The sequence below is a fragment of the Gossypium arboreum genome, chromosome 5, assembly GCF_025698485.1.
Source record: "Gossypium arboreum isolate Shixiya-1 chromosome 5, ASM2569848v2, whole genome shotgun sequence".
NCBI lineage: Eukaryota > Viridiplantae > Streptophyta > Magnoliopsida > Malvales > Malvaceae > Gossypium > Gossypium arboreum.
Window position 1 is genome coordinate 84,900,726 of NC_069074.1, and position 17,690 is coordinate 84,918,415.

Genomic DNA, 17,690 nt, shown 5'->3' on the forward strand with positions numbered 1-17,690 from the left:
CTCAATGTGTGGAGTATTTCATAAGCAAGCATAACGTTATCTGAAATCAATCTCCCAGGGACGAAAGCACTTTGTGCAAGATCAATGCATTTGTCTAACACCTTTCGGATACGATTTGCCAGAACTTTGGCCATCAATTTATAAATGACATTACACAAACTGATATGCCTAAAATGCATTATATTCACTGGATTTGAAATTTTCGAAATTAACACTATATTAGTTTTATTGACTGAGCCTATTTCCATACCTCCATTTAAATGAGCTAGGCAAAAATTAGTGACATCTTCCCCAATTATTGCCCAACACTTTTGGTAAAATAACGCCAGAAATCCATCCTCTCCTGGTGCTTTTGAGGGACCCAATTCTGCCAAAGCCTTTTGAATCTCCTACTTTGTATATCTCTCCTTCAGCTTTAAATTATCCTCATCCGAAATACATCGAGTAACTCCTGATAAAATATGCTCATAACTTCCTCTTCTTCCAGCTGAAAAAAGTTACTGAAAGTATGATTTGCCTATTAGCTCCATCTCTTTTATTTCATCTATCACCGTCCCATCATCATGCTACAACTAACGGATCAAATTTCTCTGTCGTTTCTGTGTTGCTTGTTTGTGGAAAAAAGCGGTATTTTTATCCCCAAATTTCAACCAGTTAACTCGTGCCCTCTGTTCCCAATAGCACTCATCTTTATCAATTTCAAAATTGAGTTGAATTTTTGTATCAATAAGATCTGCTAAATTCTCATAATCTCTTTCAGCTTCTAGTAACATAGCCAGCCTGGAAGTCAACATCTTTTTTCTTTCTTTTCTATTATAGCGGATTTGACTAGCCCATCGCTTTAACCCCCTTTTCATACTGTCAAGCTTACTTAATAAGTCTTCCTCAGAATGTTCCCAAATCTTTTTGACCTCACTAAAGAATGAGTCCTCCAATACCCACCATGCTTCAAATTTGAAACTTTTATAAGTTCTTTCTATGTTCTCCTCCTCCGATTTGACTAATAGTGGGCAGTGATCTGAAAACGTATGTGGAAGATGTTGAAGTTGAAATTTGGGAAATAAGTGAAACCATTCTTTATTCGCCACACCCCTTTCCAATTGTTCTTGAATATTTGTTTCGGGTAAATTCCCTCTTTCCCAAGTAAACCAGTTTCCAATAAACCCCATATCTGACAAGTTACACTCCTCCAATACCTACGAAAAGCTTCCATTCGTACTTCCTCTCGAGGTAAACCACCTTTTTTCTCATAACCATATAAAATTTCATTAAAGTCCCCACAAACCATCTATGGTAGCTCCTGAACCGTACTTAGATGACGTAAAAGGTTCTATGCATCAGTTCTATCATTTGAGTAAGGGGATCCATAAAAACCAGTAAATCTCCATTTGTGTCCTTCTTCTTCTTCATCAATGATCACGTCAATATGTCTTTTTGAAAAACTTTGAAGCTGTATATTTTTATCTCCACGCCAAGCCAGACATAGCCCGCCTCTAGATCCAATTGAGTCAACATCGATGCCGTTTAAAAACCCACAACTTCTTCGAACCCGTTCCATCTGACCACTACAAATTTTCGTCTCCATAAAGAAGACCACTTGGGGATTATATAGCTTCAGCATATGCCGAAGTCTACGAATTGTCCGTGGACTTCCCAATCCACGGACATTCCAGCTTAGGATTTTCATTGTGACCGGTCGGCAAGCCTCTTGGCTGCCACCGATGATTGATGACTAACCTCCTCTACCTTTCTATTCCTTACCGCCAAAGTATTAGTCTCATCTCTAGCTAGGACATCTTCAATCTCTGTTCTATTTCTCTTTTTACCCTCCTCACCAATAAGCACTCCATCCTCGAGATCATGTTCCATTAAGGTATGCCCCTGAGTTTGACTTAAATTTCCTCTTTCTGTCTCTGGATTAAATGCATTTCCTTCCAAATTAATTCCCAAAACAGGATCCAAGTTATTCTGGTTACCCAAATTTTTTGCTAGACCCCACGAATTATTCCCCAGATTTTGTCTTCCCCCACTGTTACCTCCCCACCTTCCCTCTCCTTCTTCTCGCAACCACACGCTAGTCATCGTTAGAGCTCGATGGGATTGCGCCCTGAGTGATAAATCCCATCCCAGCTCAGTAACTTCCACTCCCAATTCCATCATTGCTTCACAAAAAGAATCACTATGGCCTAAACGACCACAATAGAAACAAAAAAGGGATAATCTTTCATATTTAAAACGAACGTATGAACACTTCCTATAACACATTATCTGTTTTTCCTTTTCAAAGGTTGTCGTATGTCAATTTGGACTCTTATTCTCATAAAATTGTTATTTTCTCTCCCCAGGTTTGACCCATCATATTCCATGAAATTTCCTATAAAATTACCAATTTGGATAGCCAGACTTTCCGAGAAAAAACCCACAGGAACCTCATGTAATTGAACCCAAAAAGGGGAATAAATTAATGGGATTTTCAAAGGGTCCTCCCCCCACTGCAACTTATGTAACACTAGCAAGTGATTATTAAAAGTCCATGGTGAGCCCTTAATAACCCTTTCTAAATCCATAGGATGAAAAAATTGAAATAAATACATTTTCTCCCCCAGATCTCTAATTTGAATCCCTCGTACTGGATGCCACAAGTTTGCAATTGTGCTTTTCATTGCTTGGAAGTGAATAATACTTGCTGTTAAGAAGCATCCTACCAATTGAAATCCTCCCTCCTCTCGATCTATATTCACTCCAACTTGTACCTGAAGAACTGCATCTTCCTCCTCATCAAGTGTTAACCCCACTAAATTTGCTACCATATTATTGCGTAATGTAGCCATCTAAAACAATTTGCTAAAGCAAGAAACTTGAAGAAAATCACAGCTGTCACACCAAAACCACTAAAAGAATAAAACCCTAACAATTGCCAGAGAAAGCAGACAGAGACGTGCTATACGAGCAGACCTTAAATTTTATTAAAAAATTTTAAATGTTTAAATGTTTTATATAATTAAAAAATAAAAACAAATAATAAATTTGAAAGATCATATCTTTTAAATGTTTAAATGTTTCATATTATTAAAAATGTATTTTATTTTTAAAAATAATATTTAAAATTTTAAAAATAATTTAAATATATATATATTTAAAATTTTTAAAAAATTAAAATAATATTTAAAATTTTAAAAATATATATTATAAAACATTTCAAATATACATTTCAAATTTATTAAAATAAATAATAAATAAAATAAATAATTAGATAAATAAACAAAATAAAATAAGAAAAATATAAAACTTAAAAATAAAAAATTAAAGAAAAGTAAAATTTTTAAAAAAATTAAAAAAATCGAAGCGAGGTGTCAAGATAGATTTACGGTGGCGCCATTTAAATGGGCTCCACAAGAAATTGAAAAATTATTTATAAAGTTCCTCATTTTTCAGAATTTTTTAAATTATGATTTTTAATTATTTTTAAAGATATTTAAACCTTTTAAAAATTTTATAAAATTTTATTTAAAATTTTATAAAAATTTTATTTAAAATTTTAAATGTTTAAATATTTTTAAAAATATATTTAATATTTTAAAAGTTTAAAAATAATTTAAAAATAATATTTAAAATTTTAAAATATATATTATAAAATATTTCAAATATACATTTCAAAATTTTAAAATTAATAACAAATAATAAAATAGATAAATAAACAAAATAAAATAAGGAAAAGTATAAAACTTAAAAATTAAAAAAATTAAAGAAAAAGACAAAAGTTAAAAAAAAGTAATAAAAAATTAGAAGCAGCTTGTCAGGTCTTTGACTCCACCAGAAAAATTGTTTTAAAGTCCCCTATCTTTCAGAAATTACAGTATTTCTCTTGTATTTATACAGATGGCGTCATTCTACATGATTCCACTAAAAAATTAATTTTTTTATGCTCCCTGCTGACGTGGCAAGATTGTGGCGCCATATAATTTGGCTCCACCAACTTTTTCTGTAGATTTAAGGTCATTTTCGTGTTTAATTAAAAAAAGTAGGTCATTTTGATACTTAATTCAATTATTTGGATCATTTTGATAAAAAAACCCCAAATTTGATATTAAAAGTTTTAACCCAACATTCATATCTTTAATAAATGGACTAAATTGTACTGTTTGATCCACTTTTATTTTCTGCAAAATGTTTTTATTTAAAGAGTATAAGTACTAAAAATGATCCAATTGGATACATAATAGAAGACTAGTAGTAGAATTTTACAAATTCAACTGTTACTATTTCGGTTAGAACTGAAATTTTAAATTTTAAAAAGTATGGGACTAAAATTAAATAAATTAGAATACATGGACTAAATTCACAACTTATACATAGTATAAAGTCTAAAGCATAATTTTACTTCAAATAATATGTTGTCGCCAAGGTTTTAAGAACCAAACAAATTCAATCAAATTTTAACATTGTTCAACCAGTTCCGAAGGCAATCAATCTAATACTTTTCTCTTAATCAGTATCCCGACAAATTTCCAATTCAACCAATCAATTAAATTCGGTTCAAGCAATCATAGTTGTCTATCTCATATTTTGTCAAAATGGCATTAATTGTTTTTTGAGCCTTTTTTATCTATCAACCTTTGTTCATTTTTTCAATATGTTTTTTCTAACATATTTAATGAAAGTACCGTTACAAAAGTTAACGAGGATGATATAGAATTTCATATATAGAATATTTTTAATAAAATGTAATTTATTACTTAGATAACCCAATATGATAATTACATGTGAAAATAATAAAATAAATAATACATTAAATTCAAAAATAATTCTTAATTTAAAAAAATAAACATAATTATCTAAAAAATTAACTCAGAATTTATTCATTAAATCTATTGGAAAAAGCAGATTGAAAAAAAGAACAAAAGTCAATGACCAAAAAAAGGCTTAAAAATACAATTAGAGCCATTTTGACTAAACATGTAAATATTAGTGGCCAAATTTATCATTAAGCCCTTTTTAAATATCATACATGTCAGCATGCATTGCATTTGGAAGACATCTCATGCTTTTAGAACAAGTTAATCTGTTGACTTGATTCACACTATACCATTATCTTCATAAGCAACATGATGATGCACCTGGATACCTACGGGTTCATAACATGTGAAACTACATATATATATATATATATATATATCATTTCAAAGGCATATATCACTGTGAAGCTACAGACATTTAGAATACAGTAACACAGTTATATGATGCCATATGAATATTGAAGCACCGAATCCGAGCAGTAATCCCAAATTTAGGGGAAAAAAAGGAACCATGTGAATGAACACATAATCAAAATCCATTAAACCTGATCCGGTAGTAGCAGGAAACGGTGGTAGACATAGGAGCAGTCCCGACAAGTTGAGGCACATTTCCCATAGGATATGAATCGTCGTGGCGCATAATATCCAAGTTAACTATAAAACAATCTATCAAAAAAACCTAGTTAATCGAAGTAATCAAAGACACACATCAGACACCTTTGTATCAAAAACCAAGAAATAATTCGGAGTGACTCATTTGACATTTTGAACTGACAATCCTAACATTAAAATCCAAATTCCATATTCAATTACATCCAATGTAACTATAAAATTTAATTAATAATAAGGAAAAGAAGAATGGATTTATTAGATTCTAAGATGAGATCAATGGATCCGCAGACAAGTCCTTACCGAAGAAGCTGTGTTTGCCCTTAAGATATAGCTGTTTTCAGGAACCACTGGATCATTACATTATCACAGTAGCTATTAGGACAATAACCATTATCTCGATACTCCTAACAACTGGTATGCATCATCCAGAAAACCCACTTTACAAAGTCCATAAATCATTTTAGGGGTTACTATACATGTACACATTCGGTTTTAAACCATTGACTGATATGCCCAGCTTTGCACAAGGTATCAATTAGTATACTATAATCAAGTTAAATAAATATGCCACTTTTCCGGATTTCCATTGACAGCAGCAACAGTTTTAGATCCTGGATTTCCAGTTTGAGCAGCACGAGAACTTGGGCTGACCTGGATGCATCTGGATTCTGCTTCTGCATTGTCTCAGCTGCTGAATTAGTAACCTTCGGTGCAGTTGCTGTAGAAGGTTCCGTGTTAGTTTTTTGTTTGGTTAAGGGTTGACGGCAAATCTTCCCAAAGGCACAATGTTGTAAGGGTTGAAAAAGATCTTCAAAGTCATCAAAATGAGAGACTCAAACAATGAAATATGTAGTAATCGAAAACCCAACCAAAATCTATAATGATGACTTCTTACATTGTGCTTCCGCCTTTGCACATCAAGGTAAGGGCTGAATCTTTACCTTCCAGAAAATTTTGAAAGCATCCGGAAATTGAACCCTAAGAAGGGTTTGAGTTTAAAGAAATATATACTCCCTCATGATGCTTGATTGCTGTCATGGTTTGGAAATTTTTGAGAGGAAATCAACCTGAAAGCAATGTATAAGATCCCCAAAAAGAATGCTTGAATGCACTCAGGTGCTTCACACGGGAGAGACCATTGCCTGGCATGCTTGCTAATGTTAACCCGGTCATCGTCCTCGAGTCCAAAACCAGCAAACTGAACCTAAACTTCCTGCAAAAAACAGCTAAGACATGCTGGTGTCAAATTGTGGTTTTTCTGAGTGCACAGTATACCATTAGAAAATTTATAGAAGAGAACCATAGAAATGTTTTATTTGAATGCGAAACAAAAATTGCATAATGGTGGCAAATTTCAAAAATATTGAACCAATTTCAGAAACATATAGAAAGATAAGATCATGTAAACACAGGAAATAAGAAGAGAATATATAGACTCGGCAAACTCTTTGTAACTCATACATCTGTGAATCAGTACTTGCACCGACATTTGTAGTGACATTAGATGTCAAAATTCATTCTACCTGTAGTAGGAGGGATGGCAACTGATATTGGAGAAGTCTTAGGGAGTTAAAGGGAGGCATTGTAGCAGCAGCTGGTTGAGGCATATTCCACACAAGATTTGAATCATCCCAAGGCATAGAAGTAATATTTAACTTCCCAGGAACCTTACTTGATTTCGCCCTAATTGCTAGCACAAATTTTGGAAGCAATAACATACCTACACAAAAGTTTTCTAGCATAAAGGACTATAACTATTTCTTCATTACCAGAAAAAGATGAAACAAGTCCTTACTTGCTCAATGCCTCACTTTATCATTGTGTCAAAAATATCCTCAGCTTTAGAAACATACCTTGCAATGACTTGCTTGTCATAGTGTCAATGGTATCTAAAGCTTCAAAAATCATCACCTCCTTGCAATGTGATTACTCATACCAAGAATTAAGCAAGGAAGGGATGATTTCTGAAGTTGTAGATAGCAACATTTCATCAATTACACATACCATAAATTAACCAATTGGTAATAATAATATCGATCTAATGCCCTTACCATTCAATTCCAAAAAAAGAGATAAAGAGCATCCTTTAACAAGCTGTTTGTACAAAGACAGCAAATGACAGTGCTAATACCACAATATTGGGGTTCAAAATCTCTTCCTTCCATCATACTTAGAAACCCAACAGCTTTATCAGTATTGTATTGTAAGCAATTAAAAGAAGTTGATACCCTTTTTCAATCATTTCATCAAACAAACTCACCGCCTGAAATTACATAGTCCATTAATCAAAGTGGAAAATGTTATAACATCAGGTTGAACACCTAACTTGAGCATATCCCTAAACGGAAAACCCAAAATCAATTTGGCTTAATTGACAAAAAATCACTTAATCAAAATGCTAAAAGAATAAACATAATTGGAAACTCCGAATAATTCCATCTGGCTACGCATAGAAACAAACAGTGGCAAAATGTTTCATTCTAATAATGGCTACTAATAATTTTTTACATTTTAAGTACAAGGACGAAATCTCAAATTTTGTCAAAGTATAGAGACTAACAACATATTTTAATCAAAAAATATAAAAGAATGAGGCTTACTTGTTTGTTGATCAATTCATCCATTTCATGTAAAAATGTTCCCATCAATCATACCAATGCTTCACCTCCCAAAGGGGTTGAAGAACATTTTTAAAGTTTGGATGGTCATCCCATTCCAATGATTCCCACCATTTTTTGCTTGACATGATCTTAAGAGAAGGTGGAGCATATGCATATGGCTTCCCATTGCCAACAAGGGGAACAAATGGAGGGATTCTCTTTATCTTAGGACAAATATTAACGTTGATACGTCGAAGACAATCACAAATCATCACTCCACTTTTGCTACAGATGCTCTTCAATTTTGGTAATTTCATCAGTCTCAACACTCTCAATTTGGGAAGATGGAACTTGATTGACGCATCACTTCTTTTGTCTTCATCTTCTGATGTTGGCGCTGCTAATATTTCTACTAGCTCATCACAAGATTCCACTTGAATTACTTCTAGGTTCCAGAGGTTGGGAAGCAACCAATGTGGAAGCAATGCCTTCATACTCGAGCAGTTGTGAATATAAATTTGTTTAAGATGGGAAAAAATAGCAGACGGAGTAAATATCGATGTTGTTGCTGAACCAAATCCTTCGAATTTGATAAGTTCACTCAACTTTGGCAATCGGGAAAGAGACAACAGCTCGAGGCTTTGGAATGGATGAGTCCAAGAAGAGGAAAAAGAGGACAAGGAGACAACGCACTCTATCCCTTGGCAATCCATAATTATAGAAGCCCTCAAGTCCATCACATTTTTGAAGGAAGAAATATCTTCACTTAAGCTTCTCAAATTGTGGCAGTTGCAAATGTGCAACTCTTGAATATCAGCTGGTAGCATAATTAACTCATCTCCACAATACTCGAGTTCATTGATTGATATGATTTTATCTCCTTCATACATGCAAGGAGATGAGCCCACTTGTAATAGGTACTTGAAGAGGCTTTTCTTGCATTGTTGCATTGAGGACACGAACTTATTCAATTCATGCAGGTCTTCGAAACGGCCGTAAAAGAATTCCAACTTTTCCAACGGCGTTACCTCCTCTGCCTTTAGGCTTATTTTCTTACCTCTGAATAATTTAAAGTGCTCAAGGCAAAAGAGTTTTGGTAAAAGTCCAGTGGGTACATCTTTTAAAGTCCTCACGTTAAGATCAAGATACCTTAGATTTATCAACATATCCATGCCTTCAGGTACCTCTTCAATTATTGTATAGCTAAGATCCAGCTTCTTCAATCCTTGAAGCTTCGAAAGAGAAGGCAATTGACTTAATTCTTCACAACCACAAAGCAGCAATGCTGTGAGATTCTTTAATTCAGAGATTGAATTTGGTAAACACTTGATCTTCGTGGAGGACAAATTAAGAACGCTCAGACAAGGAATGTTTGCAAAAAAAGAATCTGAAATCTTCTTTACAGGGTTGTCCTGCAGTAACAAGGTTGTGAGCCGTTGGCATTTTAGAGGAACCATGTCTATGGAAATCTCCGATATGGAGTTATCCATAAGCGACACTTTCTCAATATCCACCGTCCATTCCTCCTCCTTCGGTAACTTTTGTAATTGGAAACCTGCTTGTATCATATATCGAGGATTCATACTTGTGATGGATAATGCCATGTCTCTTACTGCATCATGCATCTTCACTTTCTGATCTGAATAGCTAACATTTTCCAACAAGCTGTTATCCTCCAACTTCTTCAAAATAGCATGGCCCTTATCTTTCATTTCTTGTCTTGTATCCATTTCATCTATGAAGCCTTCATCAATCCAACTTTCGATTAGCTCATCCTTCCAAATTGAATAGTCTTCAGGATATAATGCACAATGTAAGAAACAATGCTTCATTTTCTCATCTTTTAAGTGATTGAAACTAAATTTCAAACGCTCGATCACTTCAGCTTCCACTCCTTCCACTTTCCCTATTCTCTCTTTTAAATCCTTGAGAGCATTTTTCCATATACGAGGGTCATCTTCTCCTTTCATGGTACCAGCTATGACGACAATTGTAAGAGGCAGACCTGCACATTCCTTGACAACAAGCCTCAAAGTTGGCATTAAAGTTGGACTTTGCAATATATTTGGTCCAACTTTATTCAAGAATAGTGTCAATGCCTCTTCTTTTGAAAGGGGCTTCACTTTTATCACCTTACATTCCATATATTTACAAACTTGCTCCACACGGGTTGTCAGCACCAACTTGCATCCATTGCTGCTACTCGGCTCGGAGATCCCAACTTCCTCTAGAGAGACTTTATCCCACACATCATCTAGGATTAGAACATGTTTTCCTACTTTCTTCAGCAGTTCTGATAAGATTGCAGCTCGCCTGACCTTGTTTCCTTCTTTGGGCATATATCCATTCAATGCACTTGCAATATCATCTTGTAACTTCACAATATCGAACTCCTTTGATATAGTAACCCAAATCACTCTTTCAAATCGTTGTTCTTTCAAAAGATCATTGTGGATGTGCTTCATGATGGTCGTTTTACCCACGCCGCCCATCCCCCAAACCCCAATCTTGCTCACCTCCTCCTGCATCAAACATGGCCAAATCTCCTCTCTCACAGCTTCCTCTCCAACTAGTTCAGATGTTAGCAGTGGCAACCCACCACTTGGACCATCAATGACAAGACTTTGAGAGAGATTAGGAGCTTTATCAAGAAATTTCTGCATTTCTCGAGTCATTTTATCAACCAACTTTCCATTGCATGCACGGAAAAAATATCTCCCATTTCCGACTTTATTTTCAACATCTCGTGCTTCCCTAATCATCATTTTCACATTTTCTAACCAATTTTCAACTCCCTTCTTTGGTATCTTCCCCACATGATGAAGCAGCTCTGCTTTCAATAGCATCTCTATATCTTCCATTTGACTATTCAGTTCATCTCTGATTCTCTTCAAGTTCCTCACATAATTATTCAGCTTTCTATGATACTGCAAGTAAGTAGAAATCGGAGTTCCGAGACAATTCGCAACGCAAACTGCAGGCTCTACATACTCCATTGATTTGTCCCTGCAATCATATAAATAGATGCATGTAAAAGAAAAGAAAAAAAAAAAGCTCCAACAAAACATAGCCCTGCAATCAATTAAGAACATAATGAAGCAGTAGCTTTTATTGTATACAATTGTGGGATGAACCAAGAGGGGTTCTGCAATAATCAAAATCTGAATGATGTATTGGATATTGAAGAAGTTTTGATAGCCACTCTAAGCATGAAAAAGGCACATGTAATGTAAAACCCCAAACCTTGAAATGGTTGAGACCTAAATCAAATGATTTTATCCCAAAGTCATAAACAATCCATGACCAAAAAATCATAAACAATCATTGCGTAGTGAATAAATCTTAGTGAAAGTGGGAAAGAAGTATAAAACCCCGACCCAGATGAAAGCATGCCATGAATTTATTAATAAGCTTGAAAGAGAAATAAAGCAAGCAAATTACCCTTGGTTCGCTGGTTCACAGCTTCTGACTGGAAGAAATTAAAAACAGTGAAGAAAGGACCAAATCATAATAACAGTAAGAGTTGTGGTTGACAGACACCGAAATGTATGAATCAATTTCTTCTCTACCATTATTGTTTTATCTAGTTGATACAGATTTCTTCATGAATACAACTTGTGTCTACCAAATAATTAATTACTTTCAACTCCTTCTTACATAAATCTCAAACTTATCCATAAATTTTGATTGAATATGTAGTTTAATACTACTTTTTTTTATAAATTATTTTTTTTACATCCATTGATTGGTGTTCAACCTGATATGATGAAAATATTTTCAAGCAGATTGAAAATAAAGGTAATTATCTAAAAAATTTAAAAATATTTTGAAACTTTGAATTTATGTTGAAAAAAAGCAGATTGAAAAAAAAAAAAAACAAGGGTTGATGGTAAAAAAGACCAAAAATATAATTAAGACTATTTTGACAAAACATACAAACGTAAGTGACCAAATTTGTTATTAAGCCTATTTTATAAGTTACTAAATTCTCTTATTTTAGCAATTAAAATTTTAAGGTAACAGTGCCACAAAATCCCTTATACCCATTTTAAGCTTCCTTATTAAAATTTGTTGTTTATAAATTAAGTATAATAAAAATTTAATCCTCAATATTTACATATTTATTCATTTTGAACCCTATTCTTTTACTTGAAAGTAATTAGAAACTTATAAAATTAATAAGGTAAAGGGTCAAAAAAGCCTTAATATCAAATTTAAAGAAAAATCAATTAAGCCCTTTTAAATTTTAAAATTACTAAAACTTATATACACCTTTTAAGACTCTTTAAAACTCTCAAATACATAACTTTTTAAAAAATAATTAAATATACTCATTTTAAATATATATATATGTATGTAAACTCTTAACAGTTTTTTGTCTAACATTAAAAGAAAAGAGAAATTAATCAAAATAAGATGTCAAGATTAAAATCAAGAATAAATATGAAACTAAAGCAAATAGATATCCAAATTTCAACTCTACATCACTTTCAAATTGGAAATTTGCAACCCAAATAAATGAGAAATTAGACATGATACCAACTACAACATTCATTTTTAATTATTTTCACCATCACTACAAATTTTGGTGGTTTTGGGACTATTAAGTCATTCCTAATTCTTTGAAAAGTTTTGAGGATGAAAATGAAAATTGCCCTCATAATTAAGGATGAATAGGGATAAATAAAAACATACCAAAATAATCACCCTTGGTTATCAAGGTCTTTAATTTGAAGCTTCTACCTAAATTCAATTTAGGATAACCCCTCGATTAGATCGCTGGTGTAGGGTAGATGACTGGCTTTCAATCTACTTTCCCTTAAAATTTTCGTTAAACTATCTGTCACCTAAAATTAATGACATAGGTGCAAATAAAAAAATTAAATTGCAAATTTAGTCCTTAATCCTACCAAACTTCCAACCACAATAAAAATAGTCAAATGAAGCATATCAAAAGAGAAATAAATAAATAAAACTAAGTAAACCTAAAATTAATTGTAATCCACAAGCATAATCCTTCCTAAGAACAATAAAAATAAACTAACAAAAACTGACTCTTTATATAAAGTTTTTAAGGCAGTAAAAATAAAACATGAAATCAAAGTGCAGAATTAAGTGAAATATATAACACAACATTAAAAAGATATTAAATGTATTCAGAGAAAAGATATTACATTTTTCAAAAAGTTTATATTATTTTCAGAAAATATTTTCAGTTAATCAAACACCCTAAATTTGATTGAATTCTACACTTTTAACAATAGTTAAACTGATGCTATTGTCACTGCAACAGATATTGATTTTCCCCTAATTTCTTAACAACATTCTCACTTACTACACAACAATATTGAAAATAGACACCAAAACTCATTCTAGTTTCCACTGTACAAACAAACTGATTCACGTTTGAAAGTGATGATCTTTACACAATTTGTGAAACATTTCAGAGCAAGATTGATCCATTAGAGTATACGATGAAATCCATAAATAAGGTGGCAGTGAATATATCTGCAGAAAAGCCTTTACTGACCATTTCTGTAAGAAGTTGTGTTGCCTTTGAGGTATAGTTGTTACGAAGGAACCCCCGGATCATTACATTAGAACAACAGCTATCAGGCGAACAACCATTATCTCCCATGCTCCCAAACAACCTGTATGCTTCATTTGGCAATCCATCTTTACACTGCCCATTAATCATTACACGATATGTGCAAACATTCGGTTTTAAACCTTTGTCTGAGAGTTGATGAAATAATTCTTTTGCAACCTTGACAAGCCCAACTTTGCACAACCCATCAATTAGGATAGCATATGGGACAACATCAAGTTCCAACCCACTGTTCCGCATTGCTTCAAAAAGTTTCAATGCCTCTTTGATATGACCTGTTTCACATAAACCATTCAGCGAAATCAAACTGGTCACTATATCTGGAATTTGTCCAGAAGCAAGCATCTTTCTAAGCAGTTCACAAGTAGTTGAAACTCTCCCTAACTGAAACATACTCTGCAAGAGAGTGGCGTATGTGACAGTATCCAGGATCGGTCCCTTTCGAGATATTTCATGAAAGAGTTCCATTGCTTTGTCTAACCTTTTACCTTTGCAATATCCATTGATCATGGTGCTGTAAGTAACTATATTAGGTGCACAACCCTTCTCAGTCATCAACTAGTTTCAATGCCTCGCTTTATCATTGCGTCAACAATATCCTCAGCTTTAGAAACCATCCATTCTTTGCAATGTGCATCAACCAATGTGTTATACGTAACAATATTGGGCTCCATGTCTTGCTTTCTCATTATGCCAATAGTTTCTACAGCTTTGGAAAGCAACCCCTCCTTACAAAGTGCATTGATCAATATATTATACGTGACAATATTAAGTGAAATATTGTTATCCACCATTTCATTCAAAAGCCTTGTAGCCTCCTCCTGCTGGCCCGAATTACACATATCATGAGTTAAACAACTATAAGTAATGATATTTGGTCTAATGCCCTTAACCTTCACTTCGGAGAAGAGATCGAGAGCCTCCTTCAACAACCCTTTCTTACAAAGACAGTCAAGGATGGTATTATATGCTACAATATTAGGTTCAAAACCTCTGCTTTCCATCAGCCTTAGAAACCTAACAGCTCTATCAGTGTTGCCGGTCTTACACAACCCCTTAAGTACTGTATTGTAAACAATCAAATCAGGTTGATACCCTCTCTCAGTCATTTCATCGAACATACAAACGGCCTCAGAAATATTACTTTGATTACAAAGCCCAATAATCAAAGTTGTAAAAGTTACAACATCAGGTCCAACACCTAACTTCAACATTTTCCCAAAACAGAAAACCCAAAATCAATTCGACCTAATTGACAACAGCAATTAATCAAGATGTTCAAAGAATAAGCATTGTGAGAAACTCCCAATAATTCCATCTGGCTACACAGAGAAACAACAATGGCATAATGTTTCATTCTAACAACGGGTGCTAATAATTTAGTGAATTCCACAATTGAAGGCTTTGGCTACTTTTCAATCATCTTATTGAACAAAATCAAAGCATGACCAACTTTATCGAAGCGGTGGTCTCTTTTTCCCTTCCTCTAACAGGCATGGACATGGGCCTCTTACTTAGGGCCTCGATGTGGGTAGCAATGGTGTTAGAAGAAGAAGAAGAAAAAGAGTGGAAATTAGAAAGATGGCTTCCAGCATTAACAAGTGAACGAAGAATAAAAGAAGGAAGCTTACCCATATCTTGAAACTAAGCAGAATGGGAGCAGAAATGGCGGCGGCAGTAGCAGAAGAAGTGTAAATTTTGGGTTGCGAAGTGGTGTTGACGGAAAGGGTTGGGAGCGTAATTTGGGTTAATTTGCCATTAAACCCATCCATGTTTAAGTTTTTTTTATTTTGGTTAATTAATTAATCTTTCCGAAATCAACTATTTATAATTTGGCCTCTCCATCTAATTTAATCATTTTTAATAGTAACCTCTTTATTACTTTAAATATTTATTAGTTAATTAATGTGAAATTAAAAAATTCCTAAATATGAGATTGAAAATTATTATTTTTAATTGACATAGCATTGAAAATAACTTTTTTTTATATTTACACCTTTAAATGATGCTTCAAGATTTAAAAATAACTCAACATCAATTAACTGTTTTACTGTCAAAGAAACAAAAGGAAGAAATTCTCATTCACTGTCGAAGATAACAATCTCTTATATTCTAATTTTATATTTTTACTATTTAGTCCTTAAAACCAAATTTTTACTATTTTACAATTTAATTCCTCAAAACAGATTTTCTTATTCTATAGTTCATTCCTAAACCTCGTTTTTGTACAATTTTGCAGAACAGTCCCTTTTTCAAAATTTTTAGATTTTATAATTTAGTTCTTACAACTAAAATTGTCAAAATTTCCAAAATTTAGTACTTGATTTTTGAACGTTTAAACTTTCATATTCTATTTTTCAAAATTGTAAGTTCTCAAATTATATAAATTAGTCCTAAAACTCTAAGATTTGAAATCTTTACAATTTAACCTCTATAGTTTCAAACTTTACTATTTCATGCTCAATTTTATAAATTTTCATATTTCATAATCATATAATTTAAGTACTACATCAATTTTCAGATTTCACTACTCAAACCCTTAGAATTAGGAAATTTAAAAATTTTACAATTTAGTCCTTACTTCAATCTTTATCAAATTAAATCATTTTTCAACTTACTCATCCAAATAATATTCAAAATAAATATTTACCACTTTCAACTTAATTAGACATAAAATATAAATTTATATTCCCTAATGTACGAAATTAACAATTAAGCTCAATTAAGTAAATTAAGATTAATTAAAACTAAAACATGATTAATTAAAATATAAATAATTTTTATGAAATAAACTCTAACTAAACAATAAAAGATAATAAAATCCCAAATGTATGTTTGTTTCATTGAAAACAACAATTTCTATGAAATATTTTCAGTAAATCTGTCAAACAACAAAAAATATTAGCTTTTCAAGAAAAGTAAGTCATTTTTCAGAAACCATTTTCAGTGAAACAAACGCAACCTAAAGCTTATATGCTAAAAATGTAAGGCATATTATATTCTTAAAGAGAGACATAAGTTTGAATCTTAGAGACAATATTGTCAAAAAAATTGGTCATGAACCTCAAATATAAACCCTAAAATAAACACAAAAAACACTAAAAAAGACAACATAATTATACTTTTTTCAGATCAAATCATCTATAATATATATATATATATATATATTGTTATGGTTGGCTTTTTGCAGGTGAGGCTGGGATGTGGGAGGAAAAAAAAGAAGAAAGGGAGAGGGAATGAAAAAAGAGATTAAAAAAAAAGGGAGGAGGATTAAAAAATAAAATAAAATATTTTATTTTTAATTTAAAGTACATTATATATTTATTATTATAAATTTTAAGAATTTTTACTAGCTAATAAATTGTTTGATATAAATTTCCATACATTTATTTACTTTTTTTTTTAAGTGCAATGAATTGGCTCATTTAATATTTTTGGTCTTATTGTAAATATAATCACAACAATGTCTCGATAACTATATCTTGAATCAAACTAGAATAAAATCTAGAGATAACTCACACAGTTTTACATAAAGTAAGGCTCGAACTTGGAACTTGAGAGTTCCGAGGATCTTAATCTTAACATTAATGGTCCATTTGGATAGCTATTGAGATTGGCTCCGGTGGAATTAAAAACAATGGTGATATAAAGTTAGTTATTGTAGCTATAAAATTGAATATTGTAGCTGTGAATTTAAAACAAGTGATTAGATATATCTTAGGATTCAAATGCCGTTGTAGTAGTGAGGTGAAAATAAGAAATGACCATTATGGACGTTACGATGTGTAATGAAATTAATAAAATTCAATTTATATCAATATAATAAATAGTAGAATCATATTTATTTTAAGTAATAATTAACAATTTTCCATATTATATTTATATCAATAAAATAAAACAAATATTTTAAAAATTGAAGGGTAGTACATGAGAATATTTGTATATATATTTGAATGATAATTACAATTTTTTTACTCAATTAAAACATTAGTATATATTATTTACTTATGATCTTATAATATTTGAACAAAATTATTTATTAATTTAGTATACAATAATAAAATTAATTAAAAA

The 17,690-nt window shown here is 32.2% G+C and overlaps 3 protein-coding genes across 5 annotated transcripts; all 3 read right to left on the minus strand.

Annotated features, from left to right (window-relative positions):
* Window positions 1-572: 572 nt before the first annotated feature.
* Window positions 573-1,169, minus strand: LOC108451567 (uncharacterized). The gene has a single exon (XM_017749241.1). It carries the CDS (start codon window positions 1,167-1,169, stop codon window positions 573-575), a length of 597 nt encoding a protein of 198 aa, XP_017604730.1.
* A 4,459-nt stretch (window positions 1,170-5,628) lies between these two features.
* On the minus strand, window positions 5,629-12,829 carry LOC108453306 (probable disease resistance protein At1g61300). 3 transcript variants are annotated; one of them, XR_001866529.2, is made up of 3 exons: window positions 12,704-12,829; window positions 6,304-11,014; window positions 5,629-6,216 (listed from the first exon to the last, which is right to left on the minus strand). XR_001866529.2 is itself a non-coding variant. In XM_053028979.1 (2 exons), the coding sequence occupies exon 2, from the start codon at window positions 11,002-11,004 to the stop codon at window positions 8,053-8,055; it is 2,952 nt and encodes a 983-aa protein (XP_052884939.1). In that variant the 5' UTR covers window positions 11,005-11,014; window positions 11,450-11,750; the 3' UTR covers window positions 5,629-8,052. The 3 variants fall into 3 exon arrangements, 1 of the variants encoding a protein (XP_052884939.1); XR_001866528.2 differs by lacking the exon at window positions 12,704-12,829 and adding an exon at window positions 11,450-11,750; XM_053028979.1 differs by lacking the exon at window positions 12,704-12,829 and adding an exon at window positions 11,450-11,750 and having other exon boundaries at window positions 5,629-11,014.
* Window positions 12,741-15,406, minus strand: LOC108453308 (pentatricopeptide repeat-containing protein At1g63130, mitochondrial-like). The gene is made up of 3 exons (XM_053028990.1): window positions 14,210-15,406; window positions 13,539-14,174; window positions 12,741-12,855 (listed from the first exon to the last, which is right to left on the minus strand). The coding sequence occupies exons 1-3, from the start codon at window positions 14,828-14,830 to the stop codon at window positions 12,763-12,765; spliced, it is 1,350 nt and encodes a 449-aa protein (XP_052884950.1). The 5' UTR covers window positions 14,831-15,406; the 3' UTR covers window positions 12,741-12,762.
* Window positions 15,407-17,690: the final 2,284 nt, after the last annotated feature.

Excerpts from the sequence above, each read along its gene's own strand:
- LOC108451567 (XM_017749241.1), bottom strand. The coding sequence starts at position 1,169 with ATGGGGTTTATTGGAAACTGGTTTACTTGGGAAAGAGGGAATTTACCC.
- LOC108453306 (XM_053028979.1), bottom strand. The coding sequence starts at position 11,004 with ATGGAGTATGTAGAGCCTGCAGTTTGCGTTGCGAATTGTCTCGGAACT.
- LOC108453308 (XM_053028990.1), bottom strand. The coding sequence starts at position 14,830 with ATGTTGAAGTTAGGTGTTGGACCTGATGTTGTAACTTTTACAACTTTG. Across the intron at positions 14,175-14,209 it reads TTTCTAAAGCTGAGGATATT|TTGATGACTGAGAAGGGTTG; the intron begins GTTGACGCAATG and ends CATTGAAACTAG. Across the intron at positions 12,856-13,538 it reads CACAACTTCTTACAGAAATG|GTGACAGATAGTTTAACGAA; the intron begins GTCAGTAAAGGC and ends CATTAATTTTAG.